At 39.8% G+C, this 20,551-nt stretch overlaps 2 protein-coding genes across 2 annotated transcripts; both read left to right on the top strand.

The window, feature by feature from the left end:
- Nucleotides 1-223: 223 nt before the first annotated feature.
- On the top strand, nucleotides 224-10,173 carry LOC107295671 (lateral signaling target protein 2 homolog; the record flags this gene model as incomplete). Its single annotated transcript, XM_015824991.1, has 9 exons — nucleotides 224-313; nucleotides 523-612; nucleotides 1,970-2,071; nucleotides 2,958-3,110; nucleotides 3,623-3,759; nucleotides 5,405-5,518; nucleotides 7,392-7,478; nucleotides 8,489-8,601; nucleotides 9,118-10,173. Coding segments are annotated over 9 exons (1,018 nt in total), but the record flags the coding sequence as incomplete, so codon positions are not given.
- A 3,834-nt stretch (nucleotides 10,174-14,007) lies between these two features.
- On the top strand, nucleotides 14,008-20,509 carry MXD3 (MAX dimerization protein 3). The gene is made up of 6 exons (XM_015824992.1): nucleotides 14,008-14,140; nucleotides 14,769-14,868; nucleotides 16,517-16,546; nucleotides 17,805-17,919; nucleotides 19,011-19,179; nucleotides 19,719-20,509. Exons 1-6 carry the CDS (start codon nucleotides 14,071-14,073, stop codon nucleotides 19,910-19,912), a joined length of 678 nt encoding a protein of 225 aa, XP_015680478.1. The 5' UTR covers nucleotides 14,008-14,070; the 3' UTR covers nucleotides 19,913-20,509.
- The last annotated feature ends 42 nt before the right edge of the window (nucleotides 20,510-20,551 follow it).

Raw genomic sequence — 20,551 nt, forward strand, 5'->3', positions numbered from 1 at the left:
CATAAGCGTGAAAAAATAACTATAAGTCACTTTTCTTCGGTGCCTTTGTAACTTTGAACAGTCACTAAATGAATGGTTGTAAGTTGAGGGCTACCTACATTAAGGAGTGGTAACAAAATGGTATTTGATAAAGAAACAAAAAGAGGGAAAATATTTTGGTATTTGAATGCAGAGGGGTTGCGTTGTGTGTTCCTTTGAACTTCAAAGTGTGTCTCTTTTCCAGCTATGTGTCATCTTTGGTTTCTGTTAAATCCCCCGAAGAGATCTATAGGCAGCAGGAGATTGTGGTGCTCTTCTGTGAAACCGTGGCTAGGTGAGCATTTTGACCCAGCTTCTTCAGTCTCTGTAGTCTGGGCCAGCACATATGTAATACAACAATACTAGTCTTTGTAAGCAAATCTTTAAGCATTCCTTTGGATAACTATCTTGGCACAATGTACATTCAGAATAATCAGTTGGGATTTAGACATATCCACATATTTATTTCTAATTCTCTGCCTCTTCATTCTCTTGCCTACCTAGAGCTTTGAAACTTGGCTACTTGACTCAGGAGATGATTGATGGATATGAACCCCAGCTGATGTTCACCATTCCCCGCCTAGCTATTATTAGGTAAGTGTTTAGTTATCAGCTGGTGTTTGACTACCCAGTCAGGCACCTACAATATGGAAATTATAGAAGCAGACTTCTGTAGGTTGGAATTCCTAAAATGTTGGTAGTTCTAATGATCAAAAGTAGCATCATGCATATATTCCTACCTAGCAGAAGAATTTGGAACAAGTAATTTGACATAACACTTACTCAGTAAATTAAGTTATTACGCTGGGTTCAGATTTGGGTGTTTCCTTGTGCTTTTCTGCATTGTTGACATTAATCACCTGATTTATATCTAAAAATTGTCATTTCATATAAAACTTTGGGAATCTGTTTCCTGGTTTAAAATTTATATAGTAAAGGGTCCAACTTTTCTTTAAACTCACTTGAAATTTTCTTGTGATATATTATTCCCCTGGCATAGCTCTTCATCTGAAAATCACATTTCATGTTTTTGTAATCTTCATCATGCATATGAACTTGTTTCTGCTTTTTAAAGCAGAGGAGTCTGCATATCGGATTTGTTCCTGATATAGCAAGGACCCCACTGATCTCTTAACACTGCCATTGAGTTATTCTTGGTAGCTGGTGTAGAACATGAACTGAGATTGTTAATTCAAATTTTCTGGATAGCTCTCTTTTCAAACAGCCCTCTTGCCTACCTTTCCTGAGGGGCTAAGGATGGAAGAAATGGCAAATGTTTAATTGGGTTGGTTTTTCAAAAACAAATTTTATTTTACTATGGATCCTTACTAAGATAGTATTTGCTGATGGCAAATGTATTCATTTCTGGTTCTGCGGAATTCCAATTAAATGGTGTCTCCTATCTTGGCAAAAAGCAGTAATGCTACTTCTATAAGATGCATTATAGTCAACAACAAACTCTGTAAGAAATGGAAGGGCTTAAGAAAAGTAATTCTGAAAGTTTATTTATGAAAGGCTTAGACAACTTGGTGTACTGTACAGCTTTTCTTATTTTATTTTAAAAACTTATATAGCTATGGATTATAACCACAATCCTGGACAAATCACAATAAAAATAGCAAAACAACCAAACAATCGTAATAAAAACTCTGGTACCCCTGGGGCAACACTCTCCCACACATCCACATATCATCTTTTTGGGTTCATTCTACACCAATGCTTGAGGGAAGTACCAGCTCTTCAAGGACTTCCAGAAAGCAAGGAGACACTTATGATGCTATTCTTAACATGCTCAAAAATGATTGCTAAAAGAAATTAAAAAAGGAGCAGTCTGGTTTTATTTAGATGTTGCTTCCCATGAGACTCTGTGTGCATATGTCAAGTACTTCTATTCTAATGGACAACGTTGAGTACCCCTAATTGGCATTTTATTTTATTGCCTTCTTTGCAGTGGCCTTCTGATCTATCCAGATGGACCCCTCAATTTGGAAAGGAGGCCAGAGGAGATTTCTCGAGTCTTCAGCCCTTTTTATGTCTTACTTAGAAAAATCAGGTATGTGATTATAGCATTGCTGTGTAGAAATACAGTTAACATTAAGGATGGGGATTAGTAGAAGATTTTGCATGCTTCCAAATTGTATATTCCACAGAACTCCAGGTATGTTTTTCCTGGACCAAAGCACTTCAGATTACAGCCTAAATTCTTTCACTTAGGATAACATTCTCCATATCTAGTAATTAAGTACAAGAGAGAAATGTAGTTTCTTGTATATCTGTTTTCACTGGTTGAATCGTTTAACATAAACATGCGTTTAAAAAGGGGGGGGCAGTATTTTTTTTTAAACTTCAGTTCTTGTTGTGTTGCTGTCTGATGAAATGATGCAACCCCAAATACATTTTAACAGATAAAAATTTGCCATCAAAGTTATCCACTTTAAGGTAGTCCTTAGAAGTAGGAGGCAATGTCTGTAAAAGTGACTTTCTTCTCTAGATAAGAGTTAGCAGAAGATGAGGTGAGGCATTCCGAAAATGAAGTGTGATCATATCATGGAGAAATGCAGTACTTTACTGCTTCAGTGGGCTGCAGGACCAATATGTTATGTATGTCATGAGCAGTGGTAGGATTCAGCTGGTTCGCACCACTTCGGCAGAACTGGTAGCTAATTTTTTGTTGCCCAGGCCCAGAATGGACTTCCGGAAGCAGCATCCACACAGAGAACCAGTTGTTCACATATTTGAACCCCACCACTGGTTATGAGCCCCCACCCTGTTTTTCTTCATGCTTAGCTTTGCATTTCTTTTCACATTATACTATATGGACCATTCGGAGCAGCCATTCCTTCCAATGTATTGTTGGAACACACCTGTCCATCCTGTAGATTAGGATCACTTAATTTTTTTGCCACTTATGTTTCCTTCATGGACCCTTCCTCTTACAGGGATTTGCTTCGTGTGCTGTCCAAGGAGGAGTTGTACAAGCTGGAGAAACGTGTGCTGAATGAGTGCACTGCAGATTCACAGCCCTGCAGTAATAGGGACTCTCCAGATCTCCAGAATTTTGCATCTCAGTGTACCTGCCCATCTGTCCCAAGGTGTGACTAAGAACCTTCTCCTCCCCTGCAGTCTCCACCAACCCATTTGAATGTGTGTTGCCTAACTTCAGCTTATAAATTGGGAGTACTATTCATATACAGCTTGCTGAGAAAGAAGTTGTCTTTTGTGGCCATCAAAAGACCAGGACCAGGAAATACTTTGTAGTATGCAGTTAAATGGGAAGTTTTTGTCCAGTATTAACTACTTGAGATGAAGGGGGTGAGTGGATAATAGGAGCTGTCAAATAAAGGGAAGTTACAGGCTGAAGCCCATTTGATCCACAATCTTATCCCTTGCAGTCTAATCTGGTAATGTCTCTCTTTCCTAAACAAATATGTAAAGAGTTATTTTCATCTGCCCCCAAGCTAAAGAAGAGACACAATGTGTGCAAAACTTTATTCCGGTAGTTCCTTGATTGGCATACAGATTTTTAAAGGAGGGTATGGTTGACAAGCAATAGTAAAAATAATATCTTTACATTTTTTCTAAAGGCTTGTTCTCCTCTTAACAGGCCTTTGGTGCAGGAATCTGATAGTGCTCAAAGAAGAATGTTCACAGATGTTCCACTGAATTCTCGATGGTTGGAATTACGGGGCCGTTACCGCAATACAGAGGACATGATTCACACATTATTTGTCTGTATTTCTGGTGAGTGCTTCATTGCTTGTATTCTATAATATGACGGCTATTAGCTTGTGTGGAGCACTTTGCAAACTAATGATTAAACAAGGGTATTTTGCTTTAAGCCTCCCACAGTCATTTAGAGTGGAGCAACACAGAAATGTCAGGACTAATTAAGGATATGGTTCTCTTCAAGCCATCCATCACTACCACGGTCAACTTTTACTGATAAGATCAGTGACTGAGAACTATTTATGCTAGGAACAAGTATAAAGCCTATTAAAGTGATGAGGTATTTCCTTTTGGAAATAAATATACAGTATAACAAGTTCAGTGTATCAAATAAATGCCCTCAAATCTGATGAATTGTTTGTAGCTTTTTTGTAAGAATTAATGGAGAGAAGAAAAGAACTGAATGAAAGTCTTACTAAAATGAAGCAAAGTTCCAAATAACCAAGGCTTAGCCCAGTGGTCCCCAACCTTTTGGGCACCAGGGACTGGTTCTGTGGAGAGATGTTTTTTTTCGCAGACCGGAGGGGGCATGGTTTCACATGTTGCCTGCATCCTGCAGATGGGGCTTTGCGCAGACCGGTTTCTGGCATGCTGTGGGCCTGTACTGGTCCACAGACCAGGGGTTGGGGATCCCTGGCTTAACCTACAGTTAACCTTATCCATGTTAGGAAAATAAAATTGGGCAGATCCATATGAGGTATGTTAGAACAATGCGCTCAGTTACTTCCTGCTTATATCTCCGAGACCGCCTCCTGCCGCAGATTACCCCCCATCGGCCTGTACGCTCCCACAGAGTGGGTCTCCTCAGGGTACCGTCGGCCAGACAGTGCCGGCTGGCGACCCCAAGGGGGAGGGCCTTCTCTGTGGGAGTTCCCACCCTCTGGAATGAACTACCCCCAGAGATCAGGGTGATCCCTGATCTCCCTTCCTTCCGCCGCGCCCTTAAGACATGGTTATTCCAGCTTGCGGGACTGGCCTAGGGGAAATTTTTAGAGGGGGTTTTAATTATAATTTTAATTAGACCAATTATTAATATTTGCCTTTTAATTAACTTTTAAATTTGTAGTCTGATATTTGTATTTTTTATCTGGTTGTTAGCCGCCCTGAGTCCGTAAGGAGAAGGGCGGGATATAAATTTAAAAAATAAATAAATAAATAAATAAATAAATAAATAAATAAAATAAAAGGGATTTGTTTCAAAAATATTAATTATTTGTTGTACTAGTACTTACATTTTGCTTTTTTCTTTAGTTTAGAAATCTTTTACAATCATCTTGTAAGAATGGCTAGTACTACCCGTAAACGGCAAAACTGGGGTTGAGAATAGATTGCTTAATATGTTTGAATTGGGTACATCTCAGCTCATTTTAGCATTGCACTGATTTTCTAGTTTGTCCCCAAATAATGTTTAAATGTATTTATTTAAACCATTGTATACCATTTGTCTTTTCTAACATGCTGATCTATTTAGAGGTTCAAATGTTTGCTTTGTTTTAAATAATTTAATAAAAACAGGGCATTTTGTATTGATTACATTCAAATAAAAGTATTTGCTTATTGTGTATTTTGTTTTATTATGAAAGGAGTGTTTTGTACCAAAGTCTGCCATTATCCCCTCCCCATGTGCAAGTGAAATGCTCAAAATGCTGTGTTTTGGCAGGAGTGGCAGACCAGCTCCAAACTAATTTTGCAAGTGACCTGCGCAGCATTCTGAGGAGTGTCTTTAAAATTGTGACATCCCAAGTGGAAGAATTGGAGGTGACAGACACTGGACGTGAGTGAATCTCCTTTACTAATCTATAGCTCCATAACCTTCTCACCTTGTGCAAAGCAGCATGGGAAGAAGATGGCATGTTATAATGAGGGCATACAGTGCTGTTCCACAAAATTACCAGGTTCTGAGGTAGGTTAGTGATGCATCAGGATTCGGGATTCTGTAACACTTAGATCAGTTTCATTTAATTAGCAGGATACCTGTAGTTAATAGGATTCCTTGCTCCAGGCAATTCATTAATCATCTTCCCTTGTTGCTTTCTTTCAGTTGGGAAGCATGTGCATGAGCATTCAGTTGGGAAGCATGTGCATGAGCAAAGTAAAAATATCAGAGATTCTAAAAAATAATAATGCCAGAATAAAATCCCCTAAAAGGTTCAAACAAGGAAACTTATTTCTCATATTTGTTATATGGAGGGAAGAGCTAGGAATGTTAAGAAAAAATGTATGCAGTAAAAATGGAGTATAAGTATCCTCATTCAACAACTCTAATCAGGACCAAAATTTCCATTAGTAAGCAAAGCATTTCTTAAGTGAAACATCATGTGACTGCACCATGCAGTGACATCAGTTCCAGGAGTCCTGGTTGTGGTTATTAGATGAGGACCAACAGTCATTTGGCAAAGACTTCATGTTTCTCCTGCCCTGTGTGCTCACCTCACCTTCAGCTTCCCCTACCCATTTATCTCCCTCCCATCTATGCCCTTTTGGCCCCTTTGCACTCCACCACCACCTACCACTGCTGGCCACAGCTGATCTTTATGGTCTTCCTCCGTTGCTGACAAGGGGTGCCCAATAGCCCTTCACAAGGCCCCATGAGTTGAAGCACATGCTGTGCTCATCAATGCAGGCAGACTGCCAAGCACCCAAATTTTGTCTATGTGGCTGTGAGGGTGCTACTATGCCCATAACTTCAAGGATAGTCATACAATAACTACCATTTGTTCAGTGTTGTTGTATCTTCAAATGGTCACTGAATGAGTGCTCAGTTAAGTGAGGACTGCCTGAATGTAAGTATGCATAGTAAAACCAGAGATAGGGCAAAAAAACCCTAAACAAATGTGGATGTATACAATCATGAACCACCAGCGGAAAGGAAATACATTGAGTTGGTTTGGTCACATAGAATTAATGAAGATGAGATTGCAAAACAAATACATGAAGGAAAAGTGAATAGGTTGAGAGGAAGGGGAAGGCCGAGAGAGTCATAGTCAGAGGGGGTTGATGAGAAAAGAGTTGAGAAAAACAAAGAGCAATTATAAAAGAATGTATGAATGTACAGAACTGAGGGTGGTTTGCAAAGATAAAAGGATATGGAAAAGTATAGTGAATAGTATACATAAAATAGTTTTAGTTATGTTTCTTTTTCATTTCTTGCCTTTAATTTATTCAGTTTACTATTTCTTATGTCTTTTCCTCTCTCTACATATTTTACTTTAATTAGTACGTATATATATATATATACACATACACATCCTAGTCTTTTTAAAAAGTCGGTGTGAACCAAATTTAATAGTTTTGCCTAATAATGGAGGAAGCTTCCTTTGCCTTTTAAATGAATTATTAGACCATTTCAGTCAGTTTTCCTAACTAGCAGGTTCAGAAAACTATTTTTAAAAATGATTTAAAAACCTCTTTCTCAATATCAAGGATGAAATTGACTCCTCCAAGGCATGTGCAAGGCTGCTTTATGAATCTTTCCTTTTATATGTAGGTTGACCTCCTTCCCTTCTTTAAAAAAATAACGGGCAAACCTACATGAGAGTATAAGTTCTGGGGATGGCTATTACTGTTTTACTTGCTCATTATTTGGAACAGATATGTTTCCGTTAACTGGCAGCAGCCCTGTACGCTAATATCTTTTCCCCTTTCAGAGTTGGATGTCTGTGTGGTACCAACAGCGCCTTTCTTGACAGATTGTGCTCTCTGCTCCAGCACCAGGCAAGGTGTGAGGAGAGAAGGTAAGGGTTCCAAGCATGGGATGACTCCTCTGAAAGCCCGTAATAAGCAAGGGTTCTGCCTCTGATGACCTTGTTCACAAAGCGGTTGTAACCAATATTTGCAAGAGAAAATGTTGCTATGTTTAGGAATAATCTAGGGTCACTACTGAGACTCAGTTTGGGGTTGTGGTTAAAGTACCAGGCTAGAAACTGGCAGTTCTAGTCCCACCTGAGACCCAAAGCCAGTTAGGTGACCTGGGGCCAATCTTTCTTTCTCTCTCTGCCTCTCTCTCTCTCTCTCTCTCTCAGCCCTAGGGAGCAGGCAATGGCAAACCACTTCTGAAAAATATTGCCATGAAAATTGCAGGGAGTTGTCCAGGCAGTAACCAGGAGTCAAGACTGACTCGAAGGTGTGCACGTGTACACACAAACTGAAATATATTATCTGATAAATGAAGCTTCGCTTGTCAATAGTTCATAGTCCATTGAAATCTTACAGAGGCATTTCAGTCTGATGTCCTGAGCTGTATTAGTTTTTCCTGTTCTGGAACTCCCTGGATTTCCCTAGGTTTTTGCTTCCTTAATCTAGGTTCTTCTCCATTTAATGAGCTCTGTTCCTGACCATTCTGGGATATTTAGAGAGATAAGATAAGATAAGATAAGATAAGATAAGATAAGATAAGATTTATTGTCATTTTTGCTGTGGGCATGACACACATCAAAATGAAATTTAGTTGACCACTCTCAAAGTGAACATATACATGACACACACCTAAACATACTATATACAACATATGTATAGACCTACACCCCTACATATACATAACATATGAATATTAAACACTGTCCATCTTGAATATATAACTGAAGGAGGAAGCTTGAGAATTCACAAGGTTTATACTGTATGGAACGAAACTTAGCATTTGGAAAATGGGGAAAGGGAGGTTTATGATACTGTCTGGCTTTAGAAGATTGATATACAACTATAGATATACAATTATCTTGCCAACAGCTCTTCTGTTCCTTTACAGATACTTTGGTGCCCCCAGACTGGGTACCAGACAGCACTTCTAGCCATTGTATGGCTTGTCATGTGCCTTTCACTTTTCTTCGGCGACGGCACCACTGCCGGAGTTGTGGGAAGGTAAGAGACCAGGGCTACTTTGGAGTAGATCCAAACAGCATGAACCAGGAGTCAAGAATGCTGGGAGCTGTAGTTCAACATCTGGGGGGCCAAAGGTATTCAGTTCTTGAATCATTACTTTCCAAAAAGATCCTTCCTGTGTCCGGAAGGGGGATTGGAAATGCAGATCTCCAGGTGAGACAAACTGAAAGAGACAGTCTATTCAGGGGTTGGTGACTGAGCTACCAGGCAGTCAAGAGCAGTAAGAGAGAAGCAATGGAGCAGCCTATCATGTAAAAGAAAGGATTAAATTGCAGCTTGTTGGGTATTCCTGTGTTGGGCCTTAAATTGAATTATGATTGGGTGTTAGACCAGGGTTATTGTCCTTTTTTACCTCAGTCTGCTTCATTGGCTGTTCTAGTTATACATACATTCATTACATTCAAGTTCATACATAGGTTCATTATTACTTTCTTTCATGCAAAGGAAATGAGGCTTGTTCTCAAGTTGCTTTTGGTGGACATATTTTTTTTCCAGATCTTCTGCTCCCGTTGCTCATCCCACTTGGCAGCACTGCCCCACTTTAGGCATCTGAAGCCAGTCCGCATCTGTACACACTGCTACACTACCCACTTGCCTTCCACGAATAAGAACGCCAGTTGCCTGTGAGCATCAGTCTCTGGATGAGGGCTTTGTTGAATGCCATCTGTGCCTGAGGAACCTCCAAGAACTGGAAGACAATTGCAGCTTGCCTCACCAGCAAAGGGTTATGGGAGCAATCACACCTGTCTTACTAGGATTCTCCAGGGGGTGAAGCAAAGGGCTTTTTGTTGTCAGGCAAGAGTTGGGTTGGAGGCGGAAGCACTATGTTCTTAAAAGAGGGAATGAACTCTTGCATTTTTATATTGAAGAACTCTTGGGATTTGTGGGGTTGGAACTGCACTCTATCATTAAAGAAGTCTGAACAAACTCTTCTATGTGCTAATAAAGCTGGCTTTTTCTATAATGGAATGATGGCCCATGTAGAAATTACTTGGTGCTATTTACCTGACTTCTGGTAGAACCTAAGAATAATTTATTGTCCTAAGGTTAGCTGTTAACCAAAAAAAGTGATATTGTGTTACCAGATTTGGATGAATGTGCAATAAGGGCTTGAGGATACTTTTGGTTGGAACTGAAAGGCAGGACCTGGATTTCCAACAATAGTTTGTGGAGGACAGCCATGAGTTTTTGCTTTTCAGCTCTTGATGTACCTAAAAGCTGCAACACTGTTCATATGCAATGTATATTTGTAAACTCTTATGCCACATTGTGGAAACCTATCTGGGATTCATACAACTCTTTCTGAAATCATTATGAGCTGGTTATCCTGAAAACTTGCCTAGACTAGAAGATATCTATCTATCTCTATCCATCCATCCATCCATCCATTCATCCATCCATCCATCCATCCCAGAAGAAGGCAATGCAAATCATTTCCATAATGCTGCCAAGAAAACTGCATAAAATCAAGTCTGACATGAATAAACTAACTTTTTACTTGAAAAATGCTGTCTGTTGCTATTGCCATCTTGTGTACTCTGAGTTCAAAATAAATGCTTTTACTGGATTTAGCTATTGGGTTATTGTTGGGTTGTTGACAGACAGAATCTGCTGCTGCAAACACGGACTCTACAAATCTTGTTACTGTGCTGTTTTTCTTTTCCCATCTCATTTCAACCAGAGGATTTTGTGTATTTGTCAGCTTGTGTAAATGTGGGTGACTGGTTTTGGCTCTAGTGCCTTATGTGCTAGATAATCTCTTTGATGTCAGTTGAATAGCAAGTACCAGTATTTATTAACTGCACACAGTTGTATGCTTGCCTTCCAGCCCATCAGTCATGCAAGAGAAACTTAAAGGGGAGCTTAAACCACCTGCCTAGCATGGGAAGAGATTTTGACATTTTCATACTTGAATATTATAAGAACGCTATATTATATTGTTGACTGAAGTAGTACATAGATCTCTATTAACAGTAACGTGGAAACCAGCTTTTCAATAATCTTTCCCTTGCTCGTTGTTTTTCTTACCTAAGATCTGCACAATTTGTTCATAATAGAGAAATTCCCTATTTTCTGATGATTTACCGCTGACTGCATTGCTGATATGCAACAAAGAAGTAGTGTCACTCTGGTTTTAAAAAATGGAATTTATAACTGAGGTCCAAATAATTCTTTAAAAATATCCAAGCCATATTCATCTACAGCAGCGGTTCTCAACCTATGAGTCGCAACCCCATTTGGGGTCGATCGACCATTTCACGGGGGTCGCCAAGCAAGGCTGTCTGCCATTTTTTTCCCCTTTTCCGGTGGGTGCCTTACCTCCTTTGGGCTGGGCCAGCTGGTGGTCGGCGTGCTCCGTCTCTGCCGCTTGCCAGCTACGCCTCAGCCGGCGCAGGGGGCGGAACCACGCATGCGCTGCGCTCCCAGGCAGGGAAAGTCCTCGACTTACGACCGGTTGGTTAGTCCTCGACTTACGACCGGTTTAGTCCTCGACTTACGACCGGTTTAGTCCTCGACATATGACCGGTTGGGGGGGTCGCGGCATTAAAAAGGTTGAGAACCACTGATCTACATATTCATTTGCAATTCAGAAATGTATTGAGATGAGTGCAAGGCTATGATGGAATGTGCACCTGGAACAGGGGTGGGCATGGGGCCACATGAGAAACTGAGACTATTGTCGAGGGCCAAATCAAGAGATTGAACTTAATTCTGCTGCTGGCGCCCATTTGTTAAGGGAGAAGGGAGTGCAGAGCTTCACCTTGCTTAGCTTTTCTCTCCCCAGCCAATTAAAGGAGTGCAGTCTGCTGCTTCTCCTGTCCCCTGCGGCTCGCTTATTTACATTTTATTTTCTAATTTCCAATTGACCTCATGCAGGCCAGACAGAGACAGCCAAAGGGCCGGATGTGGCCCGGAGCAGTAAAATGTCTAGGTCTGATCTGGAGAATCGGTGAATAGGAGTTTGGGCAACAGAGCTTTCCCAGGAAGAGGGCAATAAATCTTATCAGAGAGAGGCCCCATTCCCCCCTGGATGGGGGAAGTTCAGTGTAGACCCTCTCTAGAATCTCTCAGGATATATCTAGTAGGGTAAAAAGTTATGGCTTTAATCTGACAAGATTTTGTCCATTAGGTGTAAACAATTAAAATATTGGACTGGATTAGATTTTGCTGTGTTACATTTGGGCTTGGGCCAGACAATGGCTATGTTTAAACCAATAAGAGAAAAACAGCATTGGAACAGAGTATAAACTTTAATATGCACCCAGTGTATAGACATGCAAATACATATCCATTAAGATACCGTCTTATTTCAGATTTGCCATTTCCCATATTGCAGCTGCATGAGAACTTGTTTTTTCACTGAAAAATATGACATATTACAAGCAAACTCATCCCATTCAATTTTTTTAAAACAATGTCCAATGAGAAGAAAGAAGATACATGATTGCACATTTCATTGCACACCCTATGTTTACAGTTTTATGTTTCAAAGATGTGTTAGGGAGTGCAACCTGCCCTCTACCATTAATTAAATACAATCAGTTTGGCTTCTAAAATATATTTACACTAAATCAACAATATCCAACCTTTTTGGTTTGCCTGGGCCACATTGAGCAAGGAGGAATTGTCTTAGGCCACATATAAAATATATAATTAATGTATACAAAGAACAAACTTCCTTTATTTTGGAGAGTCTCATGGGGCTGCCTTACCAGCTGTTCAGGACATGCACTAGATTTAATCATCAGAGTTTTGCCTCTCTGCTGAATAAAGTTGCTTCTGGATTGCTGCTTTGTTTCCCTCATATCTTGCCAGCTATGCCAGGACCAACTCAGTTTTGTTCTGTAACAAATAATATTCCTCCACCCACACATTCCCAAATACAGAACCATGGCAGCTGAGACAGAATATCTTCAGAACATCTCCTTGCAAGCAACAAGGATACAAAAATAATAAATAGCTAGCAATAGATGTAGCCTTTCATGATTCCTACCATGAGTTGCCTAAAGTGATTCCTCATTCTGCCTATCATTCGGTCTATGAGTATAAATTGGAATGGTGTGCTTTTTCTACAAAAGGTAAATACAACTCCATGCTACAATTATTTTTAAAAATAAAAACACTTCTGTACAGGAAGCTGTGTTTATGGATGATGATAATAATTTATTAAATTTATATACTGTCTGACTTCTTGCAACTCTCATGATCCGTGGAATGCCTGAAATTTAAACTAAGGTTGCAATCCTATACATGAGAAAGTTTAAGGGTTACATCTGAAGGTAAGATTATGTTGTGAATTTGTAGCAGGGTTTTTTTTCTTCTCAGCACCTATTAATAGTGCAATTTGAGAATTATAATCAAGCATTGCTGGAGATCAAGTAGAATCATATGGCTTCTGGATCTTTTATAGCAGGGGTCTTCAAACTTGGCCCTTTTATGACTTGTGGACTTCAACTCCCAGAATTCCTCAGCCAGCGTGCCTGGCTGAGGAATTCTGGGAGTTGGAAGTCCACAAGTCATAAAAGGGCCAAGTTTGAAGACCCGTTTTATAGCAACACCCAGCCTTGTTAAGGACAAATGAAGTTTGTTTCTATTACTGATGTATCACCAGCCCAATGTTGTCTGAATTATTCCATAGAATAGATTATAAATGTGTATTGCTTAAAGGAGAGCAGGTTGTCTCATGTGTATGATTCTTCCCTGCTAAATATTTTTTTTCTCCGTAAAAGTAGTAAGGTATACGTTGATCATTTTTTTCTAACTTGGAACAGAATAGCGAGCACGTACATCCGCGGATGAGCATATCGGCGGCCATTGTTAACGTGGAGCAAAATTACTCAAGACCAAACCGATCAAGGGATATTTTACCACGCTCTTTTTTGTTTCATTTACTATGTACACACATAAAGTCTGTAACTTACAAAAGCACAAGTCTCTCATTTATAAAACCGAGCTGTTCCAAAGTAGTATTAAAACGCGTCTTGTGATATTGCCTCCAACCAATAAGGAGAGCGCAGGCCCCGCCTTCCGTTCAAACATAAAGACTTCATCATTACCCGCCCGAATTTGTTTTGGAAAGGGCAGGGATGGATAAACGTCTGCTCACATCTTCCAACCAATGAGAGCGCCGGTTTCCCTAGCCACGCCCAGCACAGTTTAAGATTCAAAACAAGGCAGCGGGAACGCCCTGAGCCTTAAAAAGCGAGGAGGGGGCTGAGCATCTCGGTTCCGACACGAAAAAGCCCGCTTAGTTTCATCCTTCTTGGTTTGCGCTCTCTGGAGGAGGCCCACGAAGGAATAGCTGCCGCGTGGATAAGAAGGGGCGGAATCGGAACCTCGGGAGTGTTCGAAGGGGCGGGATTACGGCCAGCGTTGGTTGCCGAAGGCGGTGGGCCGGTTGCGTTATCAGGGTTACCAAGTCCTTATTTGCGCGGGTCCCCGGTTGTCATGGAGCTCATTACCAGCAACATTCAGGTTTTGCTTCAAGCGGCCGACTATTTGGAGCGCAAAGAGAGAGGTATTCATTCTTCTCCAGGGGCGACGCGTCTACTACGGCTTTTACTGGAGGGCGGCCGAATTGGGTCTCCTTAGGGAGGAAGAGAGCGAGTGGGCGGGCGGGCGGGCTTAGGGTTAGGAAAAGCGGGGGCAGATTGGAACCTCTAAAACACGTCTCTATCTGTCTGTCTGTCTGTCTATCTATCTATCTATCTATCTGTCTATCAATCTGTCTCTGTCTGTCTATCTATCAATCTGTCTGTCTATCTATCTATCTATCCATCTATCAATCTCTATCAATCTGTCTGTCTGTCTCTGTCTGTCTATCTATCTGTCTGTCTGTCTATCTATCTATCAATCTGTCTATCTATCCATCTATCAATCTCTATCAATCTGTCTGTCTCTGTCTGTCTATCTGTCTATCAATCTGTCTGTCTATCTATCTATCAATCTGTCTGTCTGTCTATCTATCTATCCATCTATCAATCTCTATCAATCTGTCTGTCTATCTGTCTATCTACCTACCTACCTACCTACCTACCTACCTACCTACCTATCTATCTATCTATCTATCTATCTATCTATCTATCTATCTATCTATCTATCTATCTAATCATTATCTATCATCTATCATTATCTATCTATACCAGAAGCCGAACATGGCTATGCTTCTCTCTCGCCTTACTGCGGACAAGATACGTTACAATCGCAGAGGAGGCCGAAAACGCAAAAGGCCCTCAAAAACTTCCGGTAAGCCTTCTTCAGTTAGAGACTTTGAGCAGTTTTATTTTACCCCTTTTCTTACACGAGGAGGAGCCTGCCCGGATCTGGAAAACTAAGTCTTGTGAAAAGGTTGCATTTCCTTTAGGCAAGCGGTTCTTAAAAGTGTAGTCTGGGGACTCTTCTAGGGGGAAGTCAAATACTTTTAAAAGTTCTTAGTTTTAATTTCTAATACAGTAAATATTGATTATACATTACCCACAGAAACCAAAGCTCTTTGGGTCCTCAAACATTTTGAACAATGTAATGGAGTCCGGAGACCAGAATTTGAGAGCCACTAATTCTAGACCAAGTTTTTGTCTTTATAAGTTTTAGTTTCATTTCTTTCACTATAAGTACTTGGAAGAGCACTCACATAAAAGGAAGGTACAATTACACAGGAGTGTAATAACCAAGCCTTTCCAATTGAAAGAAAAAGATATAGTCAAAAGGAAGTAGAGGCTGGGTGTACAATTTAAGCAGGATTTAACTGAATGGATAAATATTGGGAAGTATTTTATTAGTAGTAATTATATTGACTAATTTAGGAAAACAAGACAAATTCCTTTAGAGCTTCTGAATGACTAAGGTCAGTGGTGGTGAACCTATGGCACAGGTGCTAGAGGCGGCATTCGGGGCCCTCTCTGGGCATACGTGCTGTTGCCCCAGGCTTGCCTCCCCCCACGACCCCATCCTCTCCAGCTGCCCCCCTGAAGGAGACTCGCCCTTGAGTGTGGCCCACACGGAGCAGCACAGCCAAGAACATGGCAGCCAGGCAGTGTAGACAAGACTCTGCCCTCACACCCCATCATGCAGTTGATGCTGTAGGGTGCGGGCAGAGGGTGTGGCCGCCATAGCGCTGCTGGGCTGCCTGGACAATCTGGCGGGCCCTGGAGGCGGTGAGTGATCCTGTGGACGGGCTGGGCGGAGGATGGGGGGGCAGAGCAGGGGCGGGCCCAGTTTTGGGGCACTCGTTCTCTAAAAGGTTCGGCATCACTGACTTAGGTGCTTCATAATGCCTTTTCAATTGAAAGAACAAGATACAATCAAAAGGAAGGGGAGGTTGAGTGAAATTTAAGCAGGATTTAACTGAAAGGATGGCTGTTGGAATATTAGGACGTATTTTTTTTAATAGCAATTAGATTGACTAGTTATTCCTTTAGTGTTTCGAATGATGTGTCATAATACTTTTCCATTTTGTACTGAAGTATATATAGACTTGGGTTTAAATCTTTGACTTGACTTTGAGTCTTATAGACTTCATTATATCATACCAAAACATTGAAAGATGTATAGTTCATATTTGTTTATTTCTTTTAAAGTTGTGCAGTGAATGATGTTACTCCTTAATATTTACGTTACTGGTATTCATATTTTTATCTGATTTTGCCACTATTGCATAAGCACAAGATTTTGTCTTCTAGCAAATCCAGCAAGTTTTTGTTTTTCTTTTGAATGGAAAAGATTACTGGCCCATCTTACTTCTTTGCACAAAAGAGGAAGGTTGAAATAGAACATTTCGGTGTGACTGAATGTGTGCTTAGTTTGCTTCATTGAATGATGTGAATGGAAGAAATTCAGTTTTTGGAATTCTAACTATATCTCATTATTTTTGTTTTGTGTTTCTATTTCCTTTCAGGTCTGTACACAATGAGCTGGAGAAACACAGGTACACTTGAGGAATATTGTTGTAATTGGTTTTTTTTTTTTTTTTAGGCTCCTCTCTCCCACATTTTATTGGCTGGGGAGGAAGGATGGACTAATTTCTGCCTGGTCCTAGTTATATTAATAACTAGGAGCCCCAATTCCTCCATCAATTTTGAGAGTTAGTTTAGGCTCCAGGGTCATCATTTAAAAATGTTTTTCTTTTTCTGAACCAGGAAATGACCTTTCGGTGTTCTTTCTTCCATTTATGTGCAAGGACTTCCCTTACCCATTTCTCAATATTTCATACTATTCATATGTACATTTAAGCTGTTTACCAAGTTAATAATTTTCTAGCTTACACATCATACCATAAATTAAACAGGCTGAATTTGCATAACAAACAGAGAACCAACAAGTGTATGAGACTACTTAGCATTGGTCAAACTTAGTTTTGAGAATATGCATCTTCTTGGTCTTTATCTTGCCCTGGTAGAGATATTTTAATGAATTCAGCCCAATGAATTCATGCTCTTTGTAATTTTCCCCCATTTATTTATTTTTCCTAAATATTTTTAAGTATGTATACATTTCAGGCTTCCTTAAGTGCAGATAGCTGGTTCTCTATTAGCCCGTTAGTACTGCTGTTCTCATTTCAGGTCAATGAAACTGAACTGGGAATATAGCTGATGGTAGATAGCATTTTCTATGTATGTATTTTCAAGCTGAAATGCAGTCCAAGATCATTAGCTGTTTGTTTGTCTCTTTCATACACAACATCTCAGTGACCTGAGTTACTTATGTTCTTATTAGCAAGGGAGCATAAAAGATTCAGATTCCATGGTATACACTATTATGCCTAGTAAGACAGCGATTCTTAGATTTTCAATACTGTAATTCTATAAAATGATAAATTAATGTAGGTAATCTATCCACCCAATGAAATTACTGTGATTAGCAGATGGCTAAACCCATTGGTTTAGTTTCTTACATGCCTGAGCAAGCCTGCTGTGGGCTTGCACATGCAAAGTGTGAATGAGACTTGACAATGCCATCACTTTCAGGTCCAATTAGTTAAAAAAAAACCCTATCTCCTCTGAGTTGATTCTACCCAAAAAGTGGTGAGTCAATATGCAAATCCCTGAATTAAATGATTGAGGCCAGCCATATATTAATTATTCACTCTTTGGAAAATGTGGTTCTGGCCTTGGTCTGGGGTCTAGAATTCAATTAAGGCTTTACCTAAAATGTGATTGTCCACAATCTGCGTTTCTTCCCAGCAGAAGGGCCCAGCTACGGCAGTGTTTAGAACAGTTGAAGCAGCAAATCCCCACAAATACAGAGCATTCTCATTACACAATGCTTAGTCTCCTGCATCGAGCCAGATTGCACATTAAAGTAAGTAATGTATCTCACTTCTTCCAGGAGGCTGTTATATTGGGGATAGCTAAAGACTGCCTTTCTTAACTGGTTTAGTTGTTGGTAATTTGCAAATGGTATTAAGGTTTCAAATTTTAATATTTTATTTATTAGAAATAACTCATGGTCTTTAAAACTGAACATAGAAAAAAAGTTTAAACATCAAGTCAATAAGTGGAAATGAATATAGAAGAAAAAACTAATTTGTCATCAGAGAAATTGTAGAATGTATAAAGGAACTTCGAATCTTTGTTGGAAATGTGAACAATACGAAGGGGCATTTTATCATATAGTGGACGTGTAAAAAATGGGTACAAATAAATTAATTCAAAAGATTTTAAAGACAAGTGTACAACTGAAATCAAACTTTCTGGTTTGGGATTAATGGGTAGCTAGAAAAAAACCCCATAGAACTTGTGCTTTTATGTATGACAACTGCAGTGTGTTAAAAAAAAATTCAAAAGAGGAAAAATTTGATACTACCCACAGTAAAGGAATGGTTGGTGAAGATGACGGGACTTGCAGAGATGGCTAAATTGACTTCCTTGATTAAAGATATCTATATTTATGACCAACTGGAAACCCCTCCAGACTTTGAAATGGAAAAAAAATGTACCTATGACATAGTTTTAATGATTTGGGGGGGAAATGAATAGGAAAAGTGAGTAAGATAATTGTTACATTACATTTCTGCTGCAAAGAAAATCAAGCTTTTTTTCTGCACCCTTTTGTTTCCTTTATTTTGCATTAGTTTTTATTATCTCTTTTAAACTTAAACTTTTAATAAAATTTGAATAAAAAGAGAAAAATTTCTGACAGCCTTCAAGTAAGTTTAAGAACCAAGGAAAATAAAGGGAGAAATCTAAATCCAGCCAAGAATAACTTTTTATAATTTTTTCAGTTTTGTGTTTAGGATGGACTACTTAGCAAATGCTTCCAGCTGAATTTGAGAAAGTGGTGGTATTATTTTGTTTCCAACAGTGGCCAGTGTGATGTTACTAAGAGATATGAAATAAAAACATCTCAATTGTAACTCCGAATATTATTCTCGATCCTTCTTTCACTCCCAGAAGCTGGAACACCAGGAACAGAAAGCTCAGCAAGAGAAAGAGAGGCTACGTTGTGAGCAGCAGAATCTGCACCAGCGCTTAGAAGAATTGCAAGCCCATCTGAATATGGAACTGGCAGAAGCAGATAGCCTGGATTCTTCTCAGTTCTCCTCTGAGCATTCTGACTCAGGTGGGCAATGCCCGGTAATTAATTCTAGTGCTACATCTTCATGATGCCAACAAGTTGTGCAGCAAAAAATGCAGGGTCTGATAAGCAGAAAGTCACTGGCTACAGTGTTAATGATAAAAGTTATGGTAAATTTGGAGATTACCTAGAGTGAGGATGACTGAGCCAGGTCTATATAGGCCACATGGCTCCCAAGCAATTCTGGCCAGCCTACAACTAAAAAACAACATTAAAACAAAAAAAAAGGGAGGGAGGCTTCCCACAAGGATGGAGGCTTATGAAATCTCAGAGCAGGGGAGATCATTCTAGAGGGCAAGAATTGCAACAGTATGTGTGCTTCCTGGGTCCTGCAAGATGACTATAATTGACAGGATCCAGAATATACCTTCCTGCTGGACTGAACTGGACAGGGAGAGACAACAGGAAATAAGCAGTTCCTAGGAAAGTTGGTTATGCCTATGTTGAAAAGGAAGCTTGTATAAAAGATACTGCATTCCATTTGAATAAAGCATTATTATGCTAAGTTTTTTTTTCTGTTGCAGAAGATGAAGTGGACATAGAAGGCGTGGCATCTGCCAGCATTGGAGATGTCATGGCTGCTTTCAGTACTCAGCAGGAGCGCAGCTATTCCACTGTCAGCAACTTCTGGTTATGGACAGAAGTTCAGTTAAGAGGACAGCATTCATCTAGACAAGCTTCAAGCTTTTCAAAAATTGCTTCGTGGCAGGATAACTGATACATGGTTTATAAGACTGTTTTCTGTAAGTAAAGAGGAACCCCCTTTCTTATAAAAAAGGGACTATGCACCTCCTCATGAAACCAAGTTTTGCATCTCCACCTTTTTCACAAAACCAACTAGGGCAATTGTTAAGAGAGTTACATACTGAAGCTGGCTAACTTTACATGGTAACATGTGATGGCAGGAGGAAGAAGAGTGAGATTTTAAAACACTTGACATGCAATTGGTATGAGTAGCTGCATCTTACACCCCGTCCTAGTTAAGGTTTGTGGAGCAGGCAAGTCCATTTTGCAGAGACTTTGGCTGGTAAGACACCCACACACACACACCCCGCTGGCATTTTAAACAAAAGATACACTTAGCTTTTATCTAAAGGGGTCTAAAAAATCCATTATCACAACAGGCAAATGCTATGCTCAGTTCTTTTATATGAAATGGGTCTTGCTGTTGTTGAATGGATTGTGGAATAATAGTAAAGCTTTGCTTCAAGAGACTTTTTGCCATTGCAAATCTAGCTTTTGCTGACCTATTAAGTGACCCACTTTAAGTATTATTTAGTGGGTTTTTGATAAGTTGTAACCTAAGCACAGTAATCTGTAACATTTATTCACCAATAGCTACCAATTCTCTGAAGTC

This window comes from Protobothrops mucrosquamatus, unplaced genomic scaffold, assembly GCF_001527695.2.
Source record: "Protobothrops mucrosquamatus isolate PMUCROS unplaced genomic scaffold, P.Mucros_1.0 scaffold2443, whole genome shotgun sequence".
Classification (NCBI taxonomy): Eukaryota; Metazoa; Chordata; class Lepidosauria; order Squamata; family Viperidae; genus Protobothrops; species Protobothrops mucrosquamatus.

What these genes read in the sequence shown, in the direction of transcription:
- MXD3 (XM_015824992.1), top strand. Translation starts at nt 14,071, where the DNA reads ATGGAGCTCATTACCAGCAACATTCAGGTTTTGCTTCAAGCGGCCGAC. An exon ending in AAGGCCCTCAAAAACTTCCG is followed by an intron (nt 14,869 to 16,516) that starts GTAAGCCTTCTT and finishes ATTTCCTTTCAG; the next exon opens with GTCTGTACACAATGAGCTGG. An exon ending in CTCTGAGCATTCTGACTCAG is followed by an intron (nt 19,180 to 19,718) that starts GTGGGCAATGCC and finishes TTTCTGTTGCAG; the next exon opens with AAGATGAAGTGGACATAGAA.